The sequence below is a fragment of the Microtus oregoni genome, unplaced genomic scaffold (assembly GCF_018167655.1).
Source record: "Microtus oregoni isolate MIOR12 unplaced genomic scaffold, Mior012 000022F_ref0000154, whole genome shotgun sequence".
Classification (NCBI taxonomy): domain Eukaryota; kingdom Metazoa; phylum Chordata; class Mammalia; order Rodentia; family Cricetidae; genus Microtus; species Microtus oregoni.
The window spans coordinates 31,716,268-31,737,273 of NW_024543081.1; the positions used below are offsets into that span (position 1 = coordinate 31,716,268).

The 21,006-nt window shown below is 49.7% G+C and overlaps 1 protein-coding gene across 19 annotated transcripts in view; it reads left to right on the forward strand.

The window, feature by feature from the left end:
- The first annotated feature begins 589 nt into the window (after positions 1–589).
- Mtss1 (MTSS I-BAR domain containing 1) overlaps positions 590–21,006 on the forward strand; it is a 137,225-nt gene continuing 116,808 nt past the window's right edge. For 4 of the 19 annotated variants that reach the window (XM_041671805.1, XM_041671808.1, XM_041671806.1 and 1 more), the window contains exon 1: positions 593–1,555. In XM_041671805.1, coding sequence (XP_041527739.1) covers positions 1,484–1,555 — 72 coding nt within the window. In that variant the 5' untranslated portion in view covers positions 593–1,483. Of the gene's footprint in view, positions 1,556–21,006 lie in introns of all 19 variants that reach the window. The other 15 variants (XM_041671814.1, XM_041671810.1, XM_041671817.1 and 12 more) reach the window with 8 other exon arrangements.

Genomic DNA, 21,006 nt, shown 5'->3' on the forward strand with positions numbered 1-21,006 from the left:
GAACCGCAGCATTTGACTCAAGATTCTTTCGGTCAAGCTCAACACGGGCTCCATTTACTCCTGTTCTCCAAACGCTTAAGGGTCAAAGTTCAGGTAGGTGCTTTAAGTTAGCTTACAAGTTGATCCCCTATATCAGACACCGGAGACGGCAGAATGTGCGCCCCTGAAGTGGACCTAGGGACACAATCGCCAGGCCCCAAGTCCACCTCAGTCTTTGGTGCCATGTGTTAAACCTCTCAAGGTGCTTTCTGCAGTTATGGCAACATTGGCTTGAAAACCATCAACATTCAAGTCACACGCAGCCAGTGATCTCTACAGACAGATGAGGAGGCGATAGGAACCCCCTGATGCACTTTGCATTTACTCCGCCACAGCAGATCAATCCAGCATTCCTGCAACTTTATCGAACTCAGCATCCCACTGCAGGATACTCTCCCCGAACCCTCCTTAATCTCGTTGCTGGCTCTCTGCAATCGTGACTCGGCGTTGCAGTCCTGACATCACCGAAGAGGCCTCTCCTCCTCAGGCTGCAGCAGCAACAGCAGCAGCAGATTTCCCGCCCCGCCGGGCGCTCACCAGGTGCGGGGCTCTAGACTTGTGCCGACCTTGCAGGTCCTCCGAGGGGCGGGGCCAGCTTCACCGCACGCTAGCGGCCATTGTGGGCGGCTGGGCGCAGAGTAGCCTTGCCGACGCTGAGACCCCCAACGCGAGGCGCTCGGAGCGTCCGGGGTACGCACACCGGGCTCGCCTACTCTCCCACCAGCTCCTCCCAGCAGCAGGCGCCCCACACCGCTCCCCGCCGGCGCACGCTCCCAGCCCCGCCCTCGGGCGGCGCACGCACAGGCCGCGAGCGCGCGCCTCCCCCGCGCTCCCGCGCTAGACGCACGGCCGCGAGCGCGCGTGCGCCTCACGAACGTCCCCGGGAGCTTCGCCAGAGCGAGCGCGGGGTTGGGCGCGCACGAGTGAAAAGGAGGCGGCGGCCGCGTCTGCGAGCAACAGATCCGGGCGCCGCGAGCTGACCTCGTCTGCCGCTGACCCATTTCGTTCTCTATTTTTGAATTTCAGAGAAAAATTACATTTGGGAAAAAAAACCCTAAAAACCACCCAACAACCTTTCTTTCTTTTTTTAAATGGCGCTGGCCCCGGGTCAGCGGGCGGATTTCTTTGCACCAAGATGGGCTTTGCCGTTTCCGTCGTGGGCACCCGTGGTGGCTTGATTGTCAGTCCTCTCCGGGCATTTTTGAGGCCAGGAACCGAGCGCTGCACGTAAGCGACTCGCCCTCCAAAGCGGCTGGGCGTTTCGGATTGTGACTTGGGGGGCAGAGCGCAGTGGATCGCGAGCACCGCGTGCTCTCTGCAAAACCGGCGGCGAGCCGGAGGCGAGTCGCTCCCAGGGTGAAACCGCTCCCGGGCTGAGCGAGCCCGGCCCCGTGCGCAGTGCAGCGGCCCCGAGAGCTGGTCCTGTCCCCGCCGCGCCGGGAAAATGGAGGCTGTGATCGAGAAGGAATGCAGCGCGCTTGGAGGCCTCTTCCAGACCATCATCAGCGATATGAAGGTAGGACGCCGGGGGCGCGGCTGCTCTGACCTCCCTGCGGGGCTTCCCCTCCACCTCGGCCCGCCGGGCCCTCGCCTGCACCGTGGCTGTTGGCCACCTGCGGGAGCTCCGGCGGCCCGGGTGTCACCTGCTCACCCGCCGCGCTGCTCCGGCTGTGCTGGGTCACCGGGCAGGCGACTTCCCGGGGTTGTGTGTTTGTGTGTGGGGGGAGAGTCTGATGCCCCTTGCCAACCTCTGCGTTCCTTATCCCAGGGGGCGACACCATCTTGTTTCTTTGGGGGCTTAGGGCCCTAGTTCTAAGTTTTCCATTGTCTGTCCCTGGACTGAGTGTCTGCGACCCGTGTAAGCTGGACGCCCGGGCGGACACCTGACTCCTTGGGTTCGGGGTGGGGTGCTTGGCGCGGTGGTAGATCGGGAGTGGGGGCTCTGCTTGGCTGCGGGAAGGACTCTCCCGGCCTGGAAGATTGGGTGGCAGGCTTGTTACAGGCTTGGCTTTTAGGTCTACCTGAAGTAGGGGAATCTGAGCAAATTAGTTATTAATTAGTCTGTTCTAGAGCTGCTGAGGGTGTGCCGTGCCTTCCCCGCACCCTCCCCCGGGCCACGGTGCTTGAAGTTCCAAGGGTAGTCTTTTGACGGACCTCTAAACTGAGAGGCTCACAGAGGGAAGACAAGGTTGAGGTTTCCCAAACAACTATACCCCAGCTCCCTCAAACACACACCCATACCCCACTCTTCTCTCGGAAGAATTGTGTGTGCGTGTGTGTGCGTGCGTGTGTGTTGGGGGCGGGGAACAACACCCTGGCTTTTTCCTGCAAAGGGTGGGACTGGAGATAACCTGATCCTCGAATGTGGGTTTTCTGGTGCACCGAGCTACATACACCAGGACTTCTGTTACTCACACTAATAAAATAGAACCTGCTTAAGGAGCTGGCTGGAGGTGGGAATTGGGGGCGACAGGGGGGATTTTTTTTTTTCCCAAGTGTATTTAGGGAGCTTCTCTTTGGCTCGAGGCCAGGCCCAGTCTGCCTCAACAGATCCGGGGAGGTGGTGTTTAATTAAAAGCTCGGCTTCCAAAAGAGTGGGCAGGTTTGGAAAGCTGTGTTGGCGAGTGGGTGTGGACAGCCCCTCTTCAGCCGCTGCCTGGCGCCTGGGCAAGCTTTTGTCTGATGAACTGTAAGGTTCGGAGAGCCCTTGGGCCTCCAACATGGACTTTGGGGAGGAATGCTCAGCTGTCATGCCTGCCTCCTCCTTTTAGAACCAACTGCCACCTCGCCCAGGGTGAACTTTGCCAAGGTGCCTCGTCCTGCTCAGAGTCTGGTTTGCAATCCTACCAAGCTCGTGCCTTTTGTCAGAAATCCGTGTAGCCTAATCTGGAGCCAGAGCCTGCTCGTTTAGGAATGCCTCTAATCCAGTCGCTTGGAATTAGATGGATTAGTCTCTTCAAAGACAGCCCTTTCATTCCTTTGCCCTCGATCCACATTGAATTATCCAAGTGTTCTTTAGAACAAAGGTTGATGTCCACTCCTTGAACTCTGGTATTTATTGTTAACTTAAATTTCACCCACCTTAATACAGTCCAAACAAGATTCGGTTTGAGGCACACACTGTATGTTGTGGTGTGCAGAAGAGGTTTTTGAGATGGGTTGGTAAATCAGCCTGTGTTTTGTTGGAGGAGATAATGTTTCCAGTCCCTGAATAGAAACAAGGAATTCAGGGATCTAAACTGATTACTGACTTCAGGCCCTGAGTAATCACACCTGGAGTTTTCGCTTTGTTTTTGTTTGTTTGTTTTTTAAAATCCAGAGCCAAGGTTCAGTTCTTTTCAGGAGGTGGTTTGAACCTCAAGCCCTTCCTGCTCCAATGACTCTGCACCTTCCACCTGCCATCTGGCTGCCTGGTGTGGGCTCTGCCTAGACATTTGTAGGTGCTTAAGGTGGCTTCCCCAAGACCAGTTGTTGGAAAACCTCTTATGTACTGCTTCCTTGGTGTTGACTCTAGTTCCTTTCTCTCTGTCTTTGATAGGTTTGCTCACTATCCCGTGGGTAAACATTCCCCCCCCCCCACACACAATATTTTCATCTCAAGGTACAGTGGAAGATTACATTGTGCTTTGGATCCTGAACAATTGTAGACTTTGGGGAAGTAGAGGGGGGTCAGTAATCAACGCAGGTTGTCTAATTTCTTCCTAAGATTGTTTATGCGTAAGGGAACGGCTATATATTTTCATTGAGTTTTCTTTAGAGGACGTCTTTATGGGTTGGTCAGCAATGACACTTCAAGAGTAACAAGATGAAACTGGACTCTATTGGCTAAGCGGCGTATGATATGTGGGCATGTGGCATCAGCAAGAAAGTCAGCTTTTAATGCCAGCTGTCATTCTGATGACCTTGTCCTTATTGTCTTTGAACTTATGACCAGTTTATTATATTTTTCCCTGTTTGTTTGCTTTGAGGGAGAAGACAGTTGGATTGTCATCTTGGAACCATTTTTAGTTTTTTTTTTTTTTTTAAGTAATATTGAACTGGGGTGAGCAAAAGGCTAAGACCGTGTTTTTTTTTTTTTTTTTTTTAACATTTGAGACTTCATAATTGTACAGCAACACAGGAAGGGCGTCAATTTCCTTTGGGAGAAAATAAAAAGATAACGGAAAGTGGAATAATTTCTTATTCCACTGGCCTGGTGCCACCCGTCTAAAAGTAAAGACCCTCAAGACACGGGAAAGCTTGGGCCAATTCTTTGCTTTCTGCGGAGTCTCCATTGGGCTGAGTCCTGGGCTGTCGGGGCTGGGTGTTTATCCTTTTCAGGGGTGGGGGGAGAAGAAATCCTCACTTTGCTTCCACTGGGATTGAGCTCCAAGAAAGCAGGCAGCAGCTGCTCAAAAACTTATTGATTCCTTGATGAGAGGAAACCTCTGTTTTTTCCCCTTCCTTCCTCCCTGCCATGGCGGTGGTCACTAATGAATGGCGGTGTGTGAAATCACTTATGGGCCGTCTTCCCTGGGATCCATGTAAATCACCCTTGGAGCTGCCTGGTGGGAGTTAGCCCGGAAAGGAAAGGGAACTCAGTTTTTTTGTGTTGCTTCTTGGAGGGGCTGTGGTTGGTTTATCTATGGGACAGTGGTCTGGAGGTGACTGCTGACTGCCAAGAAGGTCCTAGACTATATATATATATATATATATATATATATATATATTTTTTTTTTTTTTCTACGCAAGTTCTGCGCAGAATTGGCCCTTGGTTAGGTAAACAGATTAGTGTTGTTTGTTTTGAATCATTAATCATGTTCCGGTAGTTGCTAAGTTCCAGAAACTTTGCAAGCCAAATTTGAGAGTATCTGACCTTCTGGGAATAAATAGTGGTCTTCTTTTAATAATTAACTTTTTTTTTTAAGTTGGATGCTAGAATCAAATATTTCCTTGTCCTTGCTGCTCAAGCACCAGGATGCTAGTAGCCTAGTTGGCCCTGTTGCGGGGAGAACTTTGCCCTGGGTTCAGGTTTATATAATATGGCTAGGCTGAAAAATACCCAACTGCACCTGGATGCGCCCTTCCATGTGTTGCTTTAGGCCCGGGTGTCCTGTTACCGGCACCTGTGCCGAGCAGAATAGGGGCCTTGTTCAGTTTCTCCCGGCTGCCCCCACCTCTGCCTGCCACCAGGATCCCCTGTCTGAGGCTCTGTCTAAGATTAGAGATGCTCAAGGGACATCTTGAATTCCATGGGAATCTTCTGTGGTTCAGAGGCACGTGGGGACTATTTCCCCTCACTTACCATGAGGTGACAATGGGGTCTACTGCTGTGTGGTGACTTCAGGGCTGCCCTTTTAGCTGTTGTGGATTCCTGTAGCAAGAGGGATTGCTTCTTAGGTCCTGGTTGAGGCCTCCTGTGTAGAGGGCTTTTGCTAGGCCCTGCCCTTGCTCCTTGTGCTGATAACAATATGGCTGTGATGACGAAGGATGGGTTGCAGTTTGGTCAGTGGGACACTCTGGGTAGACAACCACACAAAGGCAAGATGAGCAGAGCCCTGGGAAGGACAGATGGGCCCCAGGTTGGCTTTCTCTTGGCAAATGGTGGTGTTTGGCTAGGGTTTTTACAGCTTCCTCATTTTGGGCCTGTGGGAGAAGAAGGTAAAGATGTCATAAAATTGGCAGAAGGAGCTGCTGTCTAGGGAGGGTGCCTCCTTCCGTCTCTTCTATGGGAGCAGCCCTTTAGGGGTTTGGGGATGTGAATCTCTTCTTGACGTATTTTGGAAATATGTTATTTTGGGGCTTACCTTATATTACCTTACATATTCTATTAGATAAAATTGTTTAGAACTTGTTGCTTGATTTCCTGAAACCTCTCTGCTTGGAATTCTATAATTCATAAAGGCCCCAGTAGAGGAGGCTGTTTCCAGCTCAGCTCACATGGGAGGAAGGCTGAATTGAGCTCTGCTCTAGTTCAGCAATCACCCGTCCAGAGTCGTGTGTTCTTTTCTGCGGTGTTTTATCATCAGCCGAATTGGACCACCAAACTCTGCTACGGTGTCAGCCATACCATGTCAGCCTCTCTAGCTCCATCTGCATCCCTCGTAAACAGTGAACACTCAGTATAAGAATGGCCTGCCTTCCTCGGGCCCTGTCTTCCCAGGCCTGCCTGCCTGCTTGTCCTTTGACCTCTTCTATCTTATCTTGGGGGGTAAAGAAATAAAGGAAAAGGGGAAAAAAATAATACCCATCAGTTTGGCCAGCTCACTTGAGGTTTCTAAAATGCTCGGAGGGTGAAGAGGTTGAAACTATCGATCCATTAGATGCTTTATCGTCTGTATCTAAGCTGTTTGCATCTTCGCAAGGATGGGTGAGAGCTGGCAGGGTTCCTTCTGTGATGAGGCCATTTCGAGGTTCCCACTGGGAAATGGAAAAATGAGATCATTTTGAGTTCCCCATTACTTTTTGAAATCGCCTTCAGGACGCTTTCCCACCAAACCCACACACCTCGGCGAAAATAAAGAAACTCCTTTCGTCAGACCGAACGGAAGCCAAAGGACAGATTTTGGATTTAGCCATTCAGAACACCAGGAGGACATATTTGGGGCTCTTAACTGGAACTGGCTGTTGTCTTCAGCAGTTTAATTCAGATTTGCAGATTGTATGGCCGATATGGCCTTATTAAATAGTAGATGGAGAGACAAACGGTAAATTAATTGGCGGAGCGTCCAGGAAGCCGATTGTATTCGATTGCTGAGGCTCTCCCTTAAATTAGATGCAGGCTGCAGCTTTCATCAGAGTGTCTGTCTCAAGAGCAAAACAAGCCCCACGGCCCCCAGCCAGCCCTAGTACAGAATCTACCCTGAAGCTGTGTCTCCCACCTCTCAGCCCGCTTGGAAGGCCTTGGGGTGACTCGTTCTTCCCCTCAGCCCAGTGTGATTAGACAAGGCTGTGTTTCCCCGTTGTGCACTTAGGAGGTTTTTGATTGCGTGCGATGCTGTGCCATGCCACCTGACACATAGTAGGTACTCATTATTCATTGCATATGGTGCATAGTGGGCAGGAAGGGACTTGGAGAAGGACGTCTATGTGCCAGACGTGTACGAGGCGCCAGGTATGCATGAGTTTACGTTCATCCTCACACTCGCTGCACACACTCTGCAGATGAGGAAACCGGGGCTCGGGGAGCCCACGGTGAGATGGAATTGGTATTCAGATCTTGTCCTCTTGGGCCCGGAGTGGAGCTCTTTAAGAACTTAAGGTATGGGGAGGGGTATGGATATATCTAGAAGGTAGCGCTTCATTTGCCCTAACCCACAGGAGGATCATAGACAGAACTAGGACCTTCTCTGAACTGGAGGAGTGGACTGGAACCAGGAGGCTGTGGGGTGGGTGTCTCTCACGCCGCTGTTACCTCTGGGGTTTAGTTTATGGATCATGAGGAGATAGTGGCTGACCTCTTTCTTCTTACTCATTAGTCATGCCGATAGACGTTGCTAGGTCCCGTTCCTGTGGCCCATGCAGAATGGTGAAGCCCTGGGGTGGGGGGCGGCAGACTCTTGGGTGCCTCTTCCCTGGGCACTTGTCCTTGTGCACTCTCAGAGCTCCTGGGATCTCCGCACTGGCTTGGGTCTGGAGTCAAGGTGTCTGAGGCTGGACTACACTCTTATAATCATATGGATTAGTCAGGTTCACCCAAAGTTCATATGACTCCTCGGAGCGAACTCCTTACTTCAAACTCATTTTGTGTCCAACCCTGGAACACGCCTGTAAAAGAGCTTTCTGTGTTTAATTACGTCCCGGTAGCCCTCCAGTTTGGGTTATGTTGGTAGAGAGCCCTTGGAAACATGTTTAGATGGGGGTCCCCAGAAAACCACCTTCCTGCTCTAATTCTTGGCATACGTGGCCTTGGTCAGAGTCCTTAAGAGGCTTTTCTTTTCCTGTCTTGTTTAAGTGGGAAAAAAAAAAAAAAACAAAACCAGTCCAGTACCTTTTGAACTGTGTGTCTTTTTATTTGATTTCTTTGCCTCAAAGAACAGCCAGGAGTGGAAACACTGACTGCTCAGTGCTAAGAGCTCCTGGAGCAGATACTGTCTGTGACTCTCACCCTGCCAACCTGCCACATGACAGGGCTCTGCAGGGGCCCGAGAGTGGGTCTGACCAGAGTAGGAGGTCTGGGCGTGTGTGCCCTTTGGGTGATGGGCATGGTTACAGTAAAGGCCCCCTGAGTGCCCTGGGAGACTCAGTGCCCCAGCACTGCTCCCTGAGTCTCTGAGTCAGGACATGGGGCAGCAACTTAGCTGTTAGGATGTTGGAGGCACCAGGTAACCGGGTTTGAGCATCACTGAGCTGTTGGGCTTCCCCCTCACAGTGCATTCTTGTAAGAGGAGCCCATTTAGATGCTTGCACTAGGATGTGAATAATCTTGATATCACCTAATTTAGTTCTCAAGATAGTCAAAATGGAGCTGGGCAGTGGTGGTGTCTGCCTTTAATCCCAGCAATCAGGAGGCAGGCAGATCTGTGTGAATTTGAGGACAGCCTGGTCTACAGAGCTTGTTCTAGGACAGCTAGGGCTGTTGTACAAATAAACCCTGTCTTGAAAAACAAAAACAAAAAAATTAAAACTACAGCAAAATGCTGAATAATTCCAATAAAAGTCAACAAGAGTATATCTCGAATTCTTGGCAGACTTTTACTGATCTGTAATATGCTTATCTAATATGCTCTGCTGCAGTATGAAAATTATTATACAATAGCTACCGGACACACGTTGTTAATGTGGCCAAGGAACTGAGTTTTTAATTTTGTGTACTTTAGCCAAGCGGGGTGGTCCAGTACTGTAATCCTGGAATTGGGGAAATGGAGGAGGAGGACCAGAAGTTCAGGATGGGTCTCGACTACTTTGTGGTCTGTCTTGGGTGGTACCGGACTCAGTCTCACAAAACAAAAACAAACCCCCACACCTAAAAGTAACAGTAACAAATGTATTCTTTTTAGTTATTCAAATGGCGGTGGGTGCCTGGTGAGTGGCTTGCCTTACATACAGCAGGGCTTCCTGCCTGCCTTCTACCCGTTGCTGGTCAGGATAGGACCCTTGTAGATGACATTCTGCGGATGGGGCACATGGGGAGCTGAAGGAAACCCTGCCTCCAAGTTTCCCTGTCTCTAGGAGTCTCGGTTTTCTTTTCTGTAAAGTGGATATGGTAAGATGCCTGCTTTGGAGGTTCCGCATGCAGATTCTAAAATGAGGTGTTTTCCTGTGGAAGGCTCCCCTCTTGCCTGGTGCACTGGGCCCAGGTGGTAGGCATTATTATGTCCTGTAGATTGGGAAGGGAGTTAAGATATCTGCTGCTTCAGACAAACCCTGTCTCACCCTTTCAGGAGCTATGGTAGAGCCTGTGATGGAGCTCCTGGAAGTGAAGAAGGTCGGGGTGTTTGGGTTTTCTTTCTTGCCAAGTGAAGTAGCCCTGAGTTCATTCTAGCCCTGTTTGTGTTGTTTTTCCACATGCACACCATACCAACTGTTCCTAAGAGGAGGGTGGGATGGGAGGAGAGAAGTCTTTCAGAGATACTGGGGAGGGGAGAGGAGAAGGGAAGGGGAGGGGGAACCTGTGTTGCTGGGCTATCTTTTTTTTTTGGTTTTTTGAGACAGGGTTTCCCTGTGGCTTTGGAGCCTGTCCTGGAACTAGCTCTTGTAGACCAGGCTGGTCTCGAACTCACAGAGATCTGCCTGCCTCTGCCTTCTGAGTGCTGGGATTAAAGGCGTGCGCCACCATTGCCCGGCTTGCTGGGCTATCTTTTGTGGTCCCCTCAGTTTTCTGAGTGAACACCACCTGTCTCTCATGGCCTCTGGCTCTGCCTATGTCCAGTATTGAGTACACATGGAGCTTCCGCTCCCTCCCAAGACCTGGTCCTATTGGGCTTCTCCCTGCCTGTCTTCCCAAAGCTGCCCTCTGGCCTGAGGTCTAGGCTCACTCTCTTGGCTCCAGCTGATTGGCCCTTGTGTGTCCTGGGCGCCTCACACTATGGCTCCTCACTTTCCTGCCCCATCTCTGCCTGTTGAAATCATTCTCACACTTTCAGGTACCACAGGGAAGGGTCCTCTTCTCAAGCCACTCCTCCTAAGAGGGGTTCTATGAGGACATCCTTTATAGTCTACCAAATAGTTAAAATTTATATCATCAAAATCTTTGAACTTTAAAGCCAGGTTCTGCCATTTCTTGGCCTCATTATTCTGGGCAAATTATTTTACTTTTCCTGGGCCTTTTTTTAAAATTAAGGTTGTTTTTTTTTTTTTTTGTTTTTTTTGTTTTTCGAGACAGGGTTTCTCTGTGGTTTTGGAGCCTGTCCTGGAACTAGCTCTTGTAGACCAGGCTGGTCTCGAACTCACAGAGATCCGCCTGCCTCTGCCTCCTGAGTGCTGGGATTAAAGGCGTGCGCCACCACCACCCGGCAAGTCTACGCAAATTTAAATTAAAACTCTGATATTTGGAATCAAGCATGTGTATGTTCGTGTATGTATGTGCGCACACGTGCACACGCACACACGCATTCCTTGCTGTTAGTAGTAGCACTCGTGTTTGGGAAAAGTAAAAGATCACTCTTGTTTTTGACTCTGCATGTCATGTTTGCTTGTCCACTTTCCACCTACAAGTAACTTTCAAGAGCAGCATGTGTCTTGTCTCCTGCAATCTGATGAGGTGCGTGGGGCATGCTGGGCATGGCTGGCTGGGAGAGATGGACGTGTGGCTGCCCTGGTCTGGGAGTTTTTTACAATAGGTGCAGGTAAGACATCAGTCTTCACTGTAGTCACACAAGAAGTCAACCCAAGAGTTGGTGGGGGATGTTGAGGAGTTCCTCTGATTTCCACTTGGGGTGGGAAGGCATTCCCAGAATGCCTTTGGTCTGGGTGACACCCAACTGACAACTGAGTTTCTCTTTACTTGTGCAGTAAGTGTTTGACACTTGAAAACTGACTTAATCTCCCAATAACCCAGTTGGGTAGACACTGCTGTCATTCCCGTTTTATAGATGGGGGAGCAGAGGCGCTCAGAGGCTTAGCCATCTGTGTAGCAGGCGAGAAGTGGAGCCCAAAGTTAGGCCCAGGCCGTGTGACATCAGCTCCAGGACTGTGCTCTGCATGTCACTCTAGGTTGACCCTCACAGTGTGACATTTCAGAATTTTCCGTCCATATTCGGTGGTGGATGCATTTCATCCATCCCTTTGATAGTTTCAACTGTGCCATCAGGAGTCTGAATATCACACACAGAATCTAGATTTACCCCTGGGCAGCTTCAAGAGTCTTTATGGGGTCGGGTGGTGCGGTGAGGAGATGGCTCATCAGGTCTGAGTGCTGGCTGTGCAAACATGAGGACCAGAGTTCAAATCCTAACACTTTACATACGACACTGGGCGTGTCTGTGCACTCCTATAACCCCAGAACTATTGGAGGCAGAAAGAGCCTGGACATTCAGCATCCATCTCTGGCCTGTTTGTGTTCATGAGCCTGAGTGCACACATGCATACATGCTTATCAGCCTACACACGCTAGAAACTTCGAGGGGGTCTCAAGGGAGAGACAGGACCCACCCAGTATTGGCCTGAAGCTTTTGAAGTTGACTCATCTGTTGGTGCCTCTACCTTCTCACTAGAGAGATGTAGGTGGAGAGTGATGGCCACCTCAGGACACATCTCTGCTTGAACCTGCTCCAGAAGACTTGAGTGGCTGCCAGGAGTGGGGAGATCCTTGCTGTTAGGGGCTGGCAATGTGGCGGATTAGTTTCCAGGGAGACCACGATTGCATTTTGAAGCCAGGCTCCTTGCAGCTGAGCATGTGCCATTAAGGAAGTCTTTGAGTTGGGTTTAATGGTCCTCCTTTGTTTTGAAGTGACTGTTTACTGAACCTTCAAAGCCAATGCCACAGCAGGATGTGATATGGGGCCTGAATAATTGCAGCAGACACCCCGATAGGAAGTAGGTAGTGAGGAGCCTAGCTGGGAGTAGCCCTGAGCCCGAGCCATTGCTGGGAAGGACGGAGGTCATTCTGCAACCAGAAAGAGACCTACGGTCCCATGGAACCTGGTTCCTAGGGAATTTAGCCGTTTGATGTTGTGCTGGCCCTAATTAGGGATACCCTAATTAAGTCAGAGGAGGCAGGTTTTTTTTTTCCTTAAAAAAAAAAAGGGAAATGTTTTGAGAACATTTCATGAGGGATTACTTCTGAAAGATTATATAAGTTATATAAAATTAGTGGAAGAAAACCTAGAAACTTCAATTAAGTGAAGTCACCCATAAACACCAATTACAAAGTGGGTTACATACTCAGGCTCACAAAAGCCTAGACAATTAAAGGACTGTGAAATTTCCTTTTCATCCAGTCTTCCCTTCCCTGTGCGTGAAGTTATATAAGCTATGCCAGTTTCCGTGACGGCCATGTGACTCTGTTTTGTATGTCTATAGTAAATTCCACTGGGGACATGTGTTTGAGGACCTACTGTGTTCCAGGTCCAGTCTGAAGTGCGGGGGCTATAGAGTAGTAAACAAAATGGGCACAGATTTCTGCCTTTGGAACCTTAGGGAATGATGACAGATAAGGGACAGATAAGTGGTGTCGATCAATTCTTAAAACAAAACCTTTTTATTTTTTATTGTTATTTATTTTATGTATATGGGTGTTTTGCATGCCTGGTGTCCTGGGAGGCCAGAAGAAGACATTGGATCCCATATGGGGGGCTATAGACAGTTATGAGCCCCTGCGCAGGTGCTGGAAATTGAAAATTGATCTTCTGTAAGGGCAGCGATAGTGCTTTTAGCCATTGGACCACCTCTCTAGCCTCAATTCTCCTATGTGCGAAAAGGAATCCATGCAATGGCACAGTCAGAATAGTATGTCTTCAAGGGTGGTGAGGGAGAGTCTCATGGAAGGGGAAATTGAGTAATAGCGATGATCTGCGGAAGAATGGCTCAGATTGTGCAGAGACCCTCAGGTGGGCAGCTAGCCTCCTACCTGTGTTTGGGCTAGGCCAGTTTCACACTAGCTGAAGCAACAAGGCAGTTAGTACAGCCTTAGCCTTGCAGCTTTATCCTCGAAGGATTTATCTGTGGCCTAAAGGAATGCACTTCTCAAAGCTTCTGGAACCTGAGTGTCTCGCAGAGCACGTCTCTGCTTACATTCCTGTGTGTGAGCGCTCATCTTCTGGATCATTTCGAAAGATGTTGGATGTGGACATTCGTGCCGAGAGGTTGCTGAGTTCCCAGTTTCCAAGGGCTTAGCGGGAGGACTTTGCCGTCTTATCTCTTCCTGTGGTCCTCCAGTCTTGCTGTCTGCGTGGTTTTGAGAAAGCAAGAGTGTCTTCTCATGCAGATTCCTAGGCTCACCCTTAAATTCTTTGTTGATCTGGGGTGGGGCTCAGGAATTTGCCCTCTCAGCAAACCCTTGCCTGTTCTCTCTACTGCCGGGATTACAGTAGGGGTCAGTGTGTGTGTGGGTATGTGCTCAGGCCACCATGAGCTGCCAGAGGCTTCCTCTGTAGTTCATGAAACAAGAGGCTCCCCCCTTTTTTATGTATGTGTTTGTTTCATCCCACCATGGATATATCTGGAATATATTCCAGGTGGACGTATTGAGTCATGCTAGCCATGACTTTGGGGAAATGCTTCTCGTCTTACTGCTTTCTCTTCCTTCTTACTGGGAAAAACAAAATTCTGTTTCCTCTTTGAGAGCCAGATGAGGCATTACCCCATTTGGGGTACTCCCACCAGCCGCCTTTCAGTTTTTCCAAGTTGGAGAACGCTGCCCTCTGAGGCTTTGGGGCAGTGGTTTCAGCTTCAGCCTTCTTCCGAGACTGAGCTTTGTAGCATATTGAGCGCTTCTCTTCAAGGCTGTGCGTTCACGAAGTGCCTGTGCACGGCAGACACTTTAGTGTCCTGTCCAGGAAGGGTGCCTTTGTATGCTGACTCACTAAAGCAGAGCGAGCTCTTGTGCTACTCACCCCCTCAAGCACTCCCTGTTTCATGTACCTTTGCAATCATCCTCTGGGGCAGGGACTAGCCATTAGCATCTTTTACAGATGGAGGAGACGCAGTGGCACCAGGTGATGAAGTCACTTGGCCTCTCAGGTCACTCTGAACAGATCCGAAGCTGGGCCAGCTGACTCTAGTCATGCTCTGACTCCTGAGTGTGTTTGTCCGTCAAGGCCCTCTGCCCCTGCGTGGTTGATTGCCAGTGGAAACACACGCACCCACACACGCACAAGCATTGTAAAGAGAATTATAGCACCTTTTGTGGTCCATCAGGGCATCTTTCCTGGAAGGTTGGGGTGATGGAAATGGGGTGATGGATGAGATGCTGTCTGTCCAAAGTGGAAGCTGATTCAATACACAGTTTGGCCATGGCTAGGCCCTGGGGCAGGTTCATGAACCCGTGTCTGCCTCTGGGAGGGTTGGGTGAACATAAATGCTAGCTAGCGAGAGGAACAGGATCTCAAAGGTCAAAGTCATTTTGGAGTTGGTAGGTGCATGCAGGGAAGAGCATGCACGGACGGATGTGAAGTCGTGAACTTAGAAAGACTTTGAACCTTGTGGGGTACAAGAGTTGTGTGTTTTGCTTGTCATCTCATGGCTATTAACAAAGACAGGAACAAATGAATGGAGCAAACAGCTCTGGACTCTGCACAGGGAAGGTTCCATGAGGCAGGCATTAGCCCAGGAAGGCTTAACAGAACACAAACATTTCCTAGGTAAGAACATTGGAGCCCTGTGTTAGGTGCTTAAATAATGAGTTCTCGTGTTTCCTGAATTGGAGAATCAGCCAGGTGAAATGATGGACCAGTTTCACTGTGGAGGAACTGGGCACATTAAGCAGCAATTCGTATCATAAAGTGGGAGTGAGGGCAGCCCCTCTGGCTTTGCTCAAGTCATTTGCTCTTTCTGTGTCTTGTTTCTCGTGGAAAGAACACGTTGAGTACTCACACAGACCTCTGTAAGGTAGCTGTGAAGTCCTTTGTGCTCTGCTTAGTACTGTCCACACATACCGGGTTGTTCTAATGTTGCTCGTGGTCCCTTTGGAGTCCTAGGTGGGGACCCCTTTGAAAACTTTCTCAGGCAGTGAAAGGTGCACAGGCAGCCACTTACCTGTCCTCTGGTGGGAGGTAGTGTCTTAAATAGTCATTGAAAAAATAGCAGAGCAGTGAAAATCTAGGGCTGTGTGTGTGTGTGTGTGTGTGTGTGTGTGTGTGTACAGACAGGTGAATTTGGAGAACGGGAAAGGAGTGGAAGAGGAGTTTTGTTTGCAGAGAAATCTGGAGTGTGGAAATGCATGCGCTACAAAATGGAAAAGAAAAGACCCACAGTGCAGGCCATTGTGATCCCTATCTCTCAGGAGGTCAAGGAGCCTCACAGGTTTGCCAGCCTAGTCTTGCAAACAAGTCCCAGGCCAGCTTGGGCTACACAGTGACACCTTGTCTCCACAAGAAAACAGACAAACAGTGAGGTCCCGGACACTGTGGGGACGCTGTTGGCAGAGGTAAAGCACACACAGCTCAGATGCCCTGGTCTGGCCAAGGCTGCCCAACGTACGTTTCCGCAGTGAAAGCAGTTCTAGATCTGTCTACTCTGTAGACACTCTACCTTTTATTTCCTTGTCATTTAAATTTAAATAACGCGCAGTCCCTAGTGGCAGCCCTGTTGGATAGCTCATTGGATGGACAGACAGACAGACCTAAAGACAGATGGCTTACTTGCTTGTTTTCTGGTAAAGGACCTAAAAAAACCCAAGCAAGTTTGAAGATATAATTGATGTATTTGTTTAGTTTTTTTTTTTTTTTAATTAAGTGGAGATGTAGCCGTATGCTCCAAACACATCCTGAGCATCCGCCCTGGCAATTTGGGTAAAAGGGAAGCTCAGTGCCCTTGCTTTAATGAGAGTAGAAGAGCTTGAGATGGAGCAGCCTTTCTGCGAGGGGGCAGCTGGATGGGGACCACCTTTTGTGGGTATGCCTTCCTTTTCCCGGGCGTCTTTATTGCTGGTGTACTTGGGCAAGTGTGTGAGGGTGGGCGGGCAAGGAAGCAACAACCATTGATTATCCCCAGACTGTCATCCACCTGATGGACAGGGATAATTAGTGGATTAAGCAAGTCCCAATCAGAAAATAAAAGCCCGGGACTGGTATTTATGATGGATGGGTTCACCCAGTGCCTTTCATCTGAGGCTCTTAGGAGACCTGTATCTTGCATGTAGACCAGGGTGGGGAAGTTTAGTTTGGGGGACAGAGCTCTGGAAGGCATTCCTGGGCCCTGACCCTAATTATGCACGCCCACTTCTGGAAGCTGAATGCATTCCTGAATCCAGAGATGCTCGGCTTGGGTCAGAAGGGCCTCTCCATGCTTCTTTGCTTTTTATCTCCCTGGAGGCTGAGCACTTAGGAAGGGAGCCTGATGCTGTGAGCGAGGGCCGACCAGGAGGCAGTACAGTGATGCTTCCCAGTGCCACAGAAAACCTGAAGACGAGAAAGAGCTCACTCCCATTCATACAAGTGACAGCCACTGCGTGCTCCGGTGTGATTCGGGCTATACAAGGGATTTTCTTTGTGTCGTGCCTGCTTTATTCCCCCATGGCCGACCTGACCACCTTCAGAGTGACTGCACGGTTCTCTGAGGTGTCACTGTGTTTGTGGAGCATTGCCTCAGTTCTGCCTTGGCTCCTGCAGGACACACATCTAAAGCAGGACCTAATGGCTGGCTGAGTCACTTTGTCACACTGGACTGGATCCTGAGACTGCGTCTGTCCCTCAGGCTGATTTGACTCCCCAGAATCAGGGTCACTTCGGTATTCAGAAAGATCTGACGTCAGGTAGTTCTTACCTTTCTCTGGGATTCCGGGCCTGTTTCCTCCTATACAAAGTCATAGTGTCACAGGCTTTGTTGCGACATGTCGTGTGAATGTGCTATAGGCTGGACTCCTCAGGAAGTGTTCCATGGCAGTCCGCAGTGCTGAGCTCAGGTTATCCATGCCACTGCCCAGGCGCCTCCCACCCCCCACCCCACTGCCAGAGCAAGGAAAGCAAAGTCTGCATTTTTGCCAAATCTCTGGGGTCAGGTCCACCAGTTAATACTTGAGAAGTGCAGATACAGATAGAGCCTGGTGCCTAGCAACTGTTTAGAAAGTGCTGATGTTGGAAGCGACTGTCTCCAGTGATCTCCTCCAAAGGGATACAGGGCCAGTCTGGTCCTACCTGCCTTGTATGTCTGAGCTGTGCTGGTTTCTCAGCCAGCCTCTGTCTGACCCCTTCTGGGCCTGACCGAGGTCTTTGAGCGGAACCCAGTTCCCTCTAGCCTGTCCCTGCTAATCCCCTATTTTCTTCCAGGTTCAACCCTCCCTAGTTCTCCTGGTTCCTCCAATGTTGTGGGTTTTCTAGCCAAGGTCCCTGCCCTTCTGGGTCCCTTGAGTGGTGATGAAGGAATGCTATCAAATTCCTTCAGCTGTCCCTTGACCTCGGCTGTCACGGAGGGGCCGGTGTGGGAGAAGCAGTTGGTACATTATTTATGGTGCACGAGTAACCAGCCATGCTGAGGAGTTCCACAGTTTGTCCCACACTGAGTGTGGGATGCCATCATTTGTCTAATATAGAACAAAATCAAGCAAGGCCACCCCAAACCTGAGTGTCTGTTGGCTGCCATCTTTATCCTGCTCTTGCATCGGGTGAATGCTTGACTCCTGGCTTGGGACAAGTGGAGGCTGGGGAGGGGAAGGAAGGGGGACTCCGCCATAAGGGTGGATATGAAGAAGGTGGTTTACAGACTGGCTAGGGGCCACCAAATTCTTGAAGGGGAAGGAGATTTAGGAAGTCCTGTCCCTACAAGAGAAAGAAAAGAACTATTCATCTTTTCTCTTCCTAAGGGACCAGGCTGCTGCCAGGTATGCGATCCACAAGCCAGGTTTGCATATCACCTGGCCAGCTTGGAATTGATGTCACCTGTCCTTAGAATGAAGGCCACCCTGGCTCCCTCTGCTGTTTTGTTTGTGGTTCAGCTCTGGACTTTGCCCTTGAAGGCTGGACTCGGTTGCCATGTCCACCCTGCCCAGTTTTGCTCCTATTCAGCAAAATTGTGCCACCTCAGTGTCCCCTGGGTGCTTTGTCCCCTGCTAGTCCTTCTTCCACTTCCTTGTCATTGTACCAGCGAAACCTCTATCTAATGTGACATTTCCTTCCACGAGCCTATCTTCTGACCTTGTCTCATGGTTTCGAAGGAAGAGACCCTGGCTCGCAGCTCATACATGAATCATGTAATGTACAAAGTCGAGGGAATGGGCGCAGCTAATCCGGGAGGGTAGGTGAGGAGGATATATGTCATGGAATGTTCTGGAAGAAGCAACGTTTATGTTGGGCAGCGAATGAAGCTTGCGGAATTATTGAGCCCCACCTTCCACCTTGAGTTTTGAAGAGAAGACAGTCATTGGGTGGTGTTTGGAGCATGATGGGAACCTGACTAGGTGGCTGCATGAAGTCATGTGATCAGGAAAGACCCTCTCTTCTGTCTGGTGTACTTTGATGAAAACCAGGCTTTTCTTCTTTTTGATAAGCAGGGTGCTTTTCTCTTTCTCAGCTCTGGTGTCATCTGAGTTCAGTGTTCAAGGCTTTTAAGACCTCCCTTCCACTTCCACAAGGCCTCAGATGGCTCCTGGGGAAGAGGGTCTGGTTTTGCCTGTGACTCTGGATGAAACAGACTCCGTGCTGGGAGTCTTGCTTTCTTTGATTGTGGTGTGTCTGTAAAGTTCTGGAACCTACAGGTGTTGTCTGATGACCCCATAGTGTGTGGGTAGGCGTGTGTCCTCCCCACAGCCCCATAGCGTGTGGGTGGGTGTGTGTCCTCTCCACAGCCCATAGTGTGTGGGTGGGTGTGTGTCCTCCCCACAGCCCCGTAGTGTGTGGGTGGGGTGTGTCCTTCAGAGTTTTCCACTGCACCCAGGACACCAGCAGAGAACACACACACACCCACACACACACGCACACACACACACACACACACACCCCAGAATCACCTTCTCCCACTTCCTGGTGGAGACTTGGAAATGCAGGCCTAGGTTGGTTTTGCTCTCCCAAGGGTTCTGATTGCATCCAGGGTCTTCTGAAACCTGAGTACCACCTTTATCAAGTCTTCAGTAGTTAACACCCCTGGAACTTTTAAAAATTGCCCTTCAGTCTTTCCACAGTCCTGCCCACACCCACCAAGCCTTTGGCTTTTTGTAGTAAGATTCCTTTCCACTGGGTAGAAACTTTACCATGACAGAAACATTAAAAACAAACAAACAAACAAACAAACAAACAAAACCCCTGGTACATACAAGTGGCGTCACCTTGTTTTCAAGTTTTAATAACATTTACATCTTATTTTTTCATTTTTCAACAATCAGGCTTTTGTTTTCTGTTCTTAGAAGTTTTTCTTTCTTCTTCCTTCTTCCCTCTTCCCTCCCTCCTCCCTCCTCCCTCCTTCCTCCATTAAATAGCAGACTCCCTAAAACAGGTGGGTTTGACACTGATAGATCCTCAAATAGCATTCAGTTAGGAGACAGGAGAGTGCTGCTTTTGGCAGCCTTCTTATGGCTGGGTGGGCGTTCGTGGGTGGGAAACTGTGTGCTGTATCCCTTGACAAGAAAGGGGACCCTCCTTTTTCTTTCTTTCTTTTCTTTCTTTCTTTCTTTCTTTCTTCTAATTTAAAAACCATTGAAGTGAGGCTCCAGGTAGGGGCAGATAAAAAGTTTTTTTTTTTTTTTTTCCCCTGGCAGCCCCGGGAATTGAACCTAGGGCCTCACACACACTAGGTGTACTCTGTACCCCACTGGGCTATCCCCCTCCCCGCACACACACACACCAGGTTTGAGCTATTGTGGTTCTCAGGCACGCTGCTCTGGTTTGGGGTTAAGTACCTCATTGTTTAGGATCTGCAGACAGTCTGCTGACTCTGTAGGCCTGGTTGCTTCAATCTATTCTTCTCAAGTAAGGTCTCTTGAGTCACCTCTTGCCTCCCACCTTGGCTGATTCTGCACCTGGGACCAGGGATGAGGGATCCCAGCCAGCACAGCCTGTTTGCAGCATGGCTCCCAGTGAGCATCCTGAGGGGTGGGGGATCTCTCAGAACCTGCAAATGTCAAGATCCACCGCTTCAAACATGGCCTTTCTGTCAGTCACTGCATTGATCCCCTTGAGGCTTGGCCTGATTTATTCATTTGTACAGATTTTCTGAGATATCATGCATGTATCATACAATGTGCCCGTTTGTAGTATGTTCTGAGTCACACAACCTTACCGTGATATTTTTGAGGGCTTTTTTCACTCACGAGAGAAACTTCCTGTTAGCTGCCATTTCCAGTTTCTCCCCCAGTGCATCCACTCCCCGCACCTCCAGCAATTCCTGAACTGCCTTTTAGCTCTTTTCCCTCCATTTAATTATAATTAAATGTCCTTGACCAACCCCACTCGCACCCTTGTTCCTCCCACCTCTGGATCAGGTGTTCTAGGTTCCCTAGTGGTAAGAGCAAGTGGGGTTTGTCTTTCTGTGTCAGCTGTTTGATTAGTATTACACTCTTAGCTTCAGCAGTGCCAGGATGAGCCATATTCCAAGGTGCAGATAGACGTGGTCTGTTGCCCACCGTCAGCCAATGGACACATGGGTTGATGCTTTTTGTTAGCCATTGTGCGTAGTGCTGCAGAAACCCATGAGTGTGGGTGTGTCCTTGTCTCATCTATTCCCCAAACCAACCCTGTGAGTTAGTTAATGGTGTCTCCATGCAGAGGTCCTGTGACTGACTGATGTCACCAGCAAATGGGAGAACTAGTCAGCTCAACATAGGCGGTTCCCAGGTTTCTCTTCCCTTTTCTTCTCCTGTAGTCTTTCAGTGTTAATGGGTGGTGCTGCCCCTGAGGGTGGGGGAATTGTCCTATTCCTGATCTTAGCCAAAAGGCAGTGATGTGACTGAATTGTTTTAAT